Raw genomic sequence first — 9434 nt, 5'->3', positions numbered from 1 at the left:
CCGTGCCAGCGGCGTCCATCGCCGCAGCGGAGCAGGGCCGGGCCCCGGCAGCCGAGCGGAGCGCCGGCGAACAAAGGACGGCGAGCAGCTGCCGAGCCCCCGCCGCGCCTCGGGGCGGCCTCGCACGCCGGGCTGGCCGCGGGCCCCGCCACCGCTGCCCCGGCCCCGCTTCCTCCCGGGACGCGCGGCCCGCCGGTGGGGCCGGGCCCGGGGCGCTTCGAGCACGGCCCCCTGCCCCGCCGCTGCCGCCGCAGGGTCCCCGCAGCGGCGGCGCTCCAGAGGGCCCGGAACCCGCCGAGCGAAGGTGGGTCTCACCTCACCTGCCACCGCCGGGCCCGCTCGGGGGGAGACGCGGTTCCTCTCCCCCCGCGCCGCCCCGCCCGCCGCAGCTGCCGGAGCCGGCCGGGCCCGGCGGGACGCTCGGTCCGGGAGCGCAGCCGGAGCCGCCGGGGGCACGACTGGGAGGAGCCGCCCGGCAGCCCCCGCGCCGCCCCGCCCTGTGACAGCTCCTCCCGCGGACCAATGGGACGGCCGCTCTCACGAACCTCGGCCAATCAGCGCCCGCAGAGGGCGGGGCTCGCGGCGCCTCAGGGGCGGGCGCCCGCCGGGCCGCTTGTTGTGGTCGTTAAGACGCGGGGCGGCAGCGCGTGCGCAGGGAAGAACCCGGATCCACTTCCCCATCGCCGGCAGTGTGAAAGGCCAGGCTGGACGGGGGCTCGGGCAGCCCGCTCGGGTGGGACGTGTCCCTGCTCAGGGCCGGGGCGAACGGGATGGGCCTTCCGGTCCCTTCCGCCCCAAACCGCTCCGTGAGTCTGTGCAACGCCCCCAGCGCTACCAGTGGACACGTGATAGCGGCGGGGGCCGCGCTGCCCTCTGGGACACGGAGTGCGGCGGGGCCGGGAGGCGGCCCGGGCAGGTCAAGGCTGAGGTGTCTCCGGCGGCCCCGGCTCAGGGCCGAGCCGCAGAGGCAGCAGCGAGCCCTTGCGCTCCGGCCGAGCGGCTCCCAGCCATTGCCGCTGTGTCGGAGCGCAGCGCTGGCCCCGGGCGGCAGGGACGGGGCCGACTCCCAGCCCGGGCAGCCGCCCCGCTGCTCCCGTGCAGGACACGAACACTGCCCCTGGCAGGGCCAGGCACTGCTCTGGGGCACCTTCACTGAAGGGCAGCGCTCCACTGCGCTCCCAGTTCAGCGTGAGGCGGGCCAGGCCAAGCTCCAGAAGCAGCGGGCCCGTGGATGATCACAGGCTAGAGAAAACAAGCTCATCCTATTAGCAGGTGCTAATTACATTAACCACTTTACTTTCCATTTAGGTTTTAAAATATACAAGACCTACCCTGACTCACTGTTCGGTTTCAGGCCCAGTTAAAATGATGACTTTTGAGAAGCATGTAGCAGGTATGGGAACCTGTCAGAGCTTCTGAGTGCTGTAATACTGAGCCTTCAGCTCTGCCCTTCCAGAAATATGCAGCTGTGGTTTATCAAATTTGCATAAAAAGCCAAAAACCAAACCTGAAAAGCAACATACAAAAACCCCCCAAATCACCAGAAAACCAACACAACCCAAAACCAAACCGTCTAGCCAAAACCCAGTTCAAAATTATCACCTCTCAGACCAAGCCCTCCCAGAAGTGAAGTGCCTAGACCTCATTTTAATATGTGAAGAGAGACAAGGAAAGGCACAAACACTCTTTGTCTGCCAGTTTAGAAAGACTAGGTGGGAACAAAGGTTCTGATCTACATCATAGAAACTTGCACTATGAAGAGCTTTTCTCTGCTGAGCTTTCACATGAAAGTTTAAGAAACACTAAGGCAGGAGCTTTTTTTTCCTACTCCAAGGGCTTTTAGCCCTCAGGGTTCTTAAGCTTGTGAACAGCCCTCTCTGCAATGTTAATGGAAGTTATTAATGTGAAGGGCCAAGAAGAAAGATGCAGAAAAGAAACAGAAGAATTTACCATCTTTTTCTTCGTCATCATATCTTTGAAGCCGTTCTAAGCACAGAAGAAAGGAGTAAAGAAGCAGTCCAGATCACATACAAGGCATATGTAGCAGATGTAATGCCTATAAATAAAAGTTCAAGTGCTTTCACTGCAGACACCCATTTGCAAATAGCCCCCACACTCTTTTTCAAGCTGCTACTCTCAGCTTAATCCCCACTTAACATGAATCATTGCCAGGCCCACCTATGGTGCAAATCAATACATCATGTTTCTCCTTTATCCCTTCCAACCTTTCCTTCTGCTTTACCCTCATTAGTGCTAGATGTTTCAGCTGTAGTATTTACTGTGCCTGATAAAGGAAATTCAACTTGAGAAACAAGGGACTGAAGCAGATGTCTCAGAATGGGGACTGCAGTGCAAGTGGGAGTTGATCTCAAAGAAGTCCTCTGAGCACATGCTTTAAATTCACAGCAGAACAGTCTTAAAGAGTCCAAGATAAAGTAGTCACTATCATAAAAGCAGTGAATCTAGTCAGAATTGCAGGCAGTCACTTGTACAATAAAATAAACATTTGATCCTCCTGCATGTATGCATTTGCTCTCCTTGTATGCATGCAGGAGAGCAAGTGTCTACCACTGGGTATCAAGTACAGTTAATGGCATCTGTTTCAGAAGGCAATCTAGAAAATACAGGGAGCAAAGTTAGACCAAATACATTCCATGGTTAGAGGGATTCCAGAGCAGCAACCTCCTGTATACAGCCTACACTGTGTTATGGAGGAGAGGGGAAAGCAGACCTTTAGGCACAAAAGAGTCTTTCCACAAAGTCAGCCTGTCAGCCTGGAAGTGACCAAGCGTGCTCTGGACAGATGGACTTTGTGAAAACACTTATTTGCAAAACTCTGGCAGCTCCATGCAGGTGAAAAATCTCATTTAATGGCCTACAGCTTGAACAGAAGACACTTAGGTTTCTGTTGTCTTCATGGACCGCTTGGTGCTCATTTGTAACACACTCTCCCTGGCAAAGCAGCATTAACTGTTGTTATTTTTACAACCCCCATTAGCTGCCTATATGAAATACCTCATTAGAGCTGGTGTCAAGTCCTGCTCTGAGATTTCCTAACTGCTCCATCTGTAAGAGAAGCTGTACCTGGTACTGAACCCAGCCTTACCCTCCCACTAGCTCAGTAGGTGGCAGCTGACCCAGACAAGGCACAGTAATGGTTTTGGTAGCATTCAAGTCATGATGCACACATTCTAAGCAAGAAGTAAAGAGGAAAGTAAGACGTGCAGACAGATCAAGTTTAACAGACTCCATTTACTATTTATCAATTATTTTATCTATAGATCTGTTCAATAAAACAAACTATACTTTATATAATAGATTACTTCATTGCAGGTATTGCACAGGCTGTATTCATCTCGGCACCATGGAAACATGATAGCAGGAGGTTACTGTATTTTTTAAAAAATATATAATTTAGCAGAATTAGACTAGCACAAGAGAATACTAACCATTTTAAATGGGTAATCTCATTTAAATATCCACGTCCATCTCATTCCAGTTCTAGTGAATTAGAGAATCCAGAGTATTAGTACTGGACAGGGCTAAGGAAGGCTGCTTCTCTGCAACACATCCCCTTGACTACTGGCCTCCAAAGGCATTCAGCGGGTCATCAAATGTGCTCAGGATCTTGCTTTCAGATTTTGATTCTGAGGCTGCTTGGGAAGATCTGGGTTTAGGAGTAGGTATCTTGACTTGGCTGCTAGAGAAGATATCATCTAAAGAGGGGAACAAAAAATAGATTTTAATGAGAAGTGACTATTAAACAGAAGCAACATTGTACACAAGAGACTCCATCACACAGCAGTGACTGCCAAGGACATTCTGTGATAAACAAATGCTTTCCTGCTACTTGCAATTCTGAATGCATTTGTAAGGACATATGTGGGAGCTGTTAAAATTTTTTTTTCTTCTTAGTAGACAGCATAATACTTGTATTTTATAACATGTTCAGGTTCTCATAAGCATTTGTAAAGTACTAATAAATTAAAGCTCCACAATAAATTCTATCATGCAAGTGCCAGATAACATCCCTCTTTATCACAGACACATTAGTGTCTGAGGAACCTGAGAGATCCAAGAGCTGTGAGGTTGTTGCTAAAGAAAATCCAAAGAGGAAAAGATGGTGGTTGCTAGCAACTACTGTGGTGATATTCACTAACCGTGAGTCTAGTGTACAGCACAGTAAGAACATAATATAAATCCCCTGAGAACAGACCATTGCTAAGATGCAAGGAGGCAGACAGCTATAACCACTATCCTGATGAACATTCAAGAAGTCTGTACAGTTTTGAATCAAGGTCTTGCACCGCCTCCCTCAATACAAGCAGATCTGTTGTGAATAACCAGGATCACAAAGTGGACAAATATCACACTGCCATTAAGGCACAGGACAACAATACGTAGAAATTAAATCACCCAACACAGATAGCCTGTGTCAGCTGCAGAGCTCACAGTCCTGCTGTGGCTAGAACTGATTGTGTTCAGGACTGTGCTCATGAAAGAGATGAAGCTGCTACCATACACATGCTGAGGGGTTACCATGAGGTTTCCTGAGTGTACACAACAGTGTATCTTGTACTCTAAACTAAGAAATTTAGGATACTCAGATTATGCAGTCGGAGTATAAAACCAAAAAAATTACAAGCCTTAGATATGAGGATCACTAGTGATTCACAAGGCCAGTGTAAATAGCACATAACTGGTCTTGAATCCCTATGAAGAAAATATGGGTGTTATATAGAGGTTAATATAGCCACTGAGTCTAACTGGTCAGAGCATGGCTCTAATAACAGCAAATTTGTGGGTTTGATCCCCATATGGGCCATTCATGTAAGAGTCAGACTTGATGATCCTTGTGAGTCCCTTCCAACTCAGAATATTTTATGAATTACTAATCCAGAGTATAGAAACCCAGAGTATAGTATTTCAATCTTCAGCACGCAGCCTAACCTTGAGCAGAGGCCAAGCACAATGTGGTCTATCAAAAAGTGTTTCCCTGTCTCTTCTCACTACTTCCAATTCAGCATGTGTCTGCTACTGTGCTGATCATAGGGATTACACAGGAATAATCCAGGACCACATTTCAGCACAAGAGCAGTTTAGAAAGGCAGCAAAACAGAGTAATCCCCTACTGGCATCACTCCAAAGCAAGAAGATATTCCATGGATTAGCTTTACAGCAGAGGGGAAGTACAGAGACTGCCATAAGCTGTAGAGGTATCACTGCTATTTTTTATAAAGAGGCTTAAAGAATACAAACATTTTGCCCAGGGAAAACAGTATTTGTCAGAGTGCAAGAAAGCTCAGTGACCATTTTGAAGACAGGCAGAGGTGACATCAGCTATAAGGTGATTAAGGACTCTAGTGACTGAAAGGTGTGGTAGGATGAAAGAAAACAGCCTGCAGCCTTCATCCCCTCTCAAACTGCAGCTGAAATTTACTGTTTCATTTGCAGCAGAAAGGTTCTCCTAAGACAAACACACACAGCTCTGTAAAAGTGCTACCACCATCACTTAAGCCAGCCCTTAACATGAAATGTAGGCAAGTGCCAGTTCCACAATTCTACTGCAGAACACTCACATCTTCAGGCATCTCCCTGCACTCCTGTGGGTGTGGTGGAGCTCCATGGGCATTAAGGAGCTGCATACCTATGGCTGTACCACTGAACAGTCACCACTCTACAGGAAGATGAAGTCCACCAGATGCAGGTACTTCAGGTGCAATAGGCATCAAGATCAGCTAGGCATCAAACACAAAGCTCTAGCACCAGAGTTGATGACAAAAGTGGAAGTACAAACAACAGGTTCTTTTGTGGCTAACTTTCAAGTGGGACTCTACAACTGTTTTTTTCAACATTCAGTTCAGATTTTTCTGTTGAATATTTGGAAGGGGTAACTGCTTGGCAAATTTTTTTTCACTTACTACAGACTACATGAAAAAATGTAAGTTATTAAAACAAGATATTAAAAAAAATTCATCCAATATGTATTTCAAATACCTTTCTAACAAACCTTTAAGTCTTATTTTTTATATCAATCCAGAAGATTTTGAAATCTCAAGATGCTCATTCTCCAGCAAGTTTTCTAGCACATTTACAGACTTCAGCCATCAGGCTGGAGTGCTTAGCAGCAGTCCAAGTAGAACAGTGGTAAGTCAGATTCAATTTGAGTAAGTCAGAGGGAATGAAGACTTGACAAGAACCAAAGCTGGGGAAGAAATTTTGTCTTTGAAAAGAAATACATGCAATCTCAAAGAGCTATGAACATGAAGAGTCTGAGAACAGACAGAGCTGAGAATCACATTACTTTCAGTATCTCTGCTGATGGAGAAGAAAGGAGCATGCTTTGTGCATCATTTCACATTACTACTCACTGTTTTTTCAACAAATTTTACATAGCAAACATTTGGTTTCAGGTGTAGTATCTGTAAATTGTCCTGGGTACATGAATGTAAACAAAAGCTTATGGGCTCCAAGGTAGTTAACACAATAGTGAAGGTGGGATAGACAGAGATGATAGTTTGCTTGTAACAGTGATTCATCTGAAAATGCAATACAAAAAACTGAGCAAATTGAAATACGGAATCCGTCTCGGAGCCATAACGTGAGATGAGTCTCTTAGAAACTTCTCTGGAGTAATGCCCTGCAGGAATTAAACTTTTTCTCAGAACAATTTTATAATCTCTCCTAAACTACTTTAATGCCATGCTAGCTCTACAAATCTAGAAAATTCTCATCCAAGATTAAAATCCAAAGATGACCAGAGATTTCAGAGAAGTTGAAAAGCAGAAGGTCCTAAAACATCTGAGATTAATGCAATTCAGGACAATAGTACAAGACTACTAGCAAGATTTTGCTTATGCATACACTTACCCATATCATCGTCAAATATGGATTTTTGTTCCACCTTCTTCTTGGTCTTCTTTTCTTTTGGTTTTGCAGTTAGATCCGCAAAAATATCAATGTTATCATCAAACAGGTTTGTCTCTGGCATCTTCTCTTTAATTTTGGTCACTGGCTTAATTGCCTCAGTAGCAAATATATCATCCTTGAAGAAAAATAGAGAAAGATCTCATCAATCCACAACACACTTCAAGAGAATAGTCAAATTATCTGTACACAGCAGCTGAGATGTTTAGAAGGCTTGGGTTTCCTGGGCTTATCAGACAAAGGTTGAACTCAGCAATCTGAGAGGTCTTTCAATCTGTCAGCCTAACTAGCAAGAAGTGAGACCCTTTTCCTCATGGGGGACTTGGCAAAAGTGCCTTAGTAGTGGATTGTACACAGGTCAAGTACAGCTCACAGAGGCCTGTATCAAGTGCTCAGCCCACCAATTTTATTCCTTTTTTTAAAGTGTTATTTAGTTGCTGGGAATTGAACAGACAGTTAATAAATAAGAACCAAATACCTTATTATTCTGTAAAAGGTATGCTGTCACAGCACATTCAGTGCATGCCAGCTCTGTGTTAACACTCCACCTTTTAAACTACTGGTGATACTAGTCAGGGGCTGAACAACCAAAGAGTTTCTATATCCCAGCAGTGGAGCAGGATTGAGAGTTTACTTCACTCCCTTATCCTGCACACCCCATCCTATTCAGCAGCCTCCATTAAGTCTAATTTAGAGGGGTCTACATATGAACCTGGGAAACAAAAAACAACGTGGCAGATTCAGACATTACCTCAAAGATATCTTGGGCAGTAGGGTCAACTGCTTGGTGGACAGCAGATTTTAACTCCTTTTTTCCAGTTTTTTGAGAGGTGAAGAGAGAATCTTCCTCTTCCTCCAAAAAAGGTATAGGGCTGCTTTTTGTTGAAGACTTTTGTTGTACAGGCTGGAAGAGATCATTGCTGTCCTGGTCACCCAGATCAGGCTTTTTCTCCCTGCCCTTTATGGGTTTGTTAGCCATACTGTCTGGCATTCCTTCCTTCAGCTTTGGTTGTGTAACTGGTCTGGATGTTGAGCTGCTTGCAAAAAGGTCTTCAGATTCAAACAGATCATCCCCATTTTCTGTGGATTCTGGAGGAAGGAGTTTGTTTGTCCCAGCAGACAAAACACTGCTGTGAGCTGGTAGTGACAAGCTAGAGAGAAAGCCATTTTCCTTGGACTCTGCTTCAGCAGCAAGAGGCTCCTTTATGCTCTCTACTGCTGACATCTGTTTTGGTAGAGAGAATTGTGGCTCTTTATTAGAGTCCATGTCCTCACTCACTTCAGCCTCTCGGGCAGCCAGACGCCGCGCCATTCTGCTTGGGGGTCTGCGCTTCCCTGGAACCCTGATCCTGGTCTGCAAGGAAGGAGAAAAGCAAAGCAGGTCATACATAAGGAAAAAGCCCCACAGGACATTCAAGCTTGGAGTAGTTAGGAGAAAGATTTAGAAATATAACCTAGGATTTCTGATTTGCTGCCCTTTCCACAGCGATGGAACTGGTGTACAAAAGCAATAGCACTTGCAAATAGAGTCACAACAGGTCAGCAAGCCACTCTAGCCCCTTGGCTTTAGGTAATACCTTAGTCAGCCTGTTACCTTGCTAATCTAGGGGCTTTTACAGTGCAGTTCAAGCCATGACTAATTGTATTTTCCAGGCAATTTCATTTTATGTATAGCCTGTTGCAGTTAATTGCCGCTTTTAAGGAAGCCCCCTGCAAGTTTCCATTACAGCCTCTCCCCTATCCCACATGGACAGGAGTATTTACATGGGTAGAAAATAGATCACTACAACTTCTTCCCTTTTGTTAATTGCTTCATGCACTGTTCTTTGAAAGGGCAGAATGCTGGGCAGGTTGCTTTGTTCCAGCCATTGGAAAAAAAGTGCATTTGACTGGAAAAAAAGTGCATTTGACTGGATATATTTACACTCAAAGTTGAAAGGCTGAAGAAGCAATGTTATGCCAAAATTACAGCATCTAACCTGAGCCACAAAGCACATTCACTCTATAGTTACCAAGATGCTTCTTCTCAGATTACTTATGTAAAAAAACATGCATCATCACTACACTAAAAATCAGCATTCATGGTTGATAATATGCAGCTACAGGCAGTCTATTCTTTGCAGGCCTATCTATTTAAAAGTATCATAATAGAGAGCTTTGTCTGTTGGAACACACTGCTATTGGAAACAACTATGCCTACATAGTAATGCACCAGGCTGATGTACAAGCTTCAAACCCTGTCACTAAGGGGTCATGTCAGCCCTGGTTGTTGGTGGCTGCTGTATCTTTCCAAGTCATCTCTGCTACTCATCTAGTAATGAACAGCCTCATCAGCATCAGAGGAAGAAAGAATCAAAGTTAAAATCTTAAGTTATCTTACTCAAACTGCTGCTGTCAGGAAACGCCAGACTTAAAAAATCATAGGCACCTAGTTGAAATCTTAACTACATGGCTGACACTTCCATTTTTTAAAAGAACAACTAAGTCTCTAATTAGAGTATGTCTTT

General features: G+C 45.6%; 1 protein-coding gene across 4 annotated transcripts in view; it reads right to left on the bottom strand.

Moving 5' to 3' along the window:
• Positions 1-3232: 3232 nt before the first annotated feature.
• LOC134422016 (WASH complex subunit 2A-like) overlaps positions 3233-9434 on the bottom strand; it is a 34226-nt gene continuing 28024 nt past the window's right edge. For all 4 annotated transcript variants that reach the window (XM_063163616.1, XM_063163618.1, XM_063163617.1 and 1 more), the window contains 3 exons: positions 7679-8281; positions 6871-7045; positions 3233-3716 (listed from right to left, as the gene is read on the bottom strand). In XM_063163616.1, the coding sequence (XP_063019686.1) occupies positions 3580-3716; positions 6871-7045; positions 7679-8281 (915 nt within the window). In that variant the 3' untranslated portion in view covers positions 3233-3579. The remainder of the gene's footprint in view (positions 3717-6870; positions 7046-7678; positions 8282-9434) is intronic.

The sequence above is a fragment of the Melospiza melodia genome, chromosome 9 (assembly GCF_035770615.1).
Source record: "Melospiza melodia melodia isolate bMelMel2 chromosome 9, bMelMel2.pri, whole genome shotgun sequence".
NCBI lineage: Eukaryota > Metazoa > Chordata > Aves > Passeriformes > Passerellidae > Melospiza > Melospiza melodia.
This window is presented reverse-complemented; position numbering and strand designations above follow the sequence as displayed.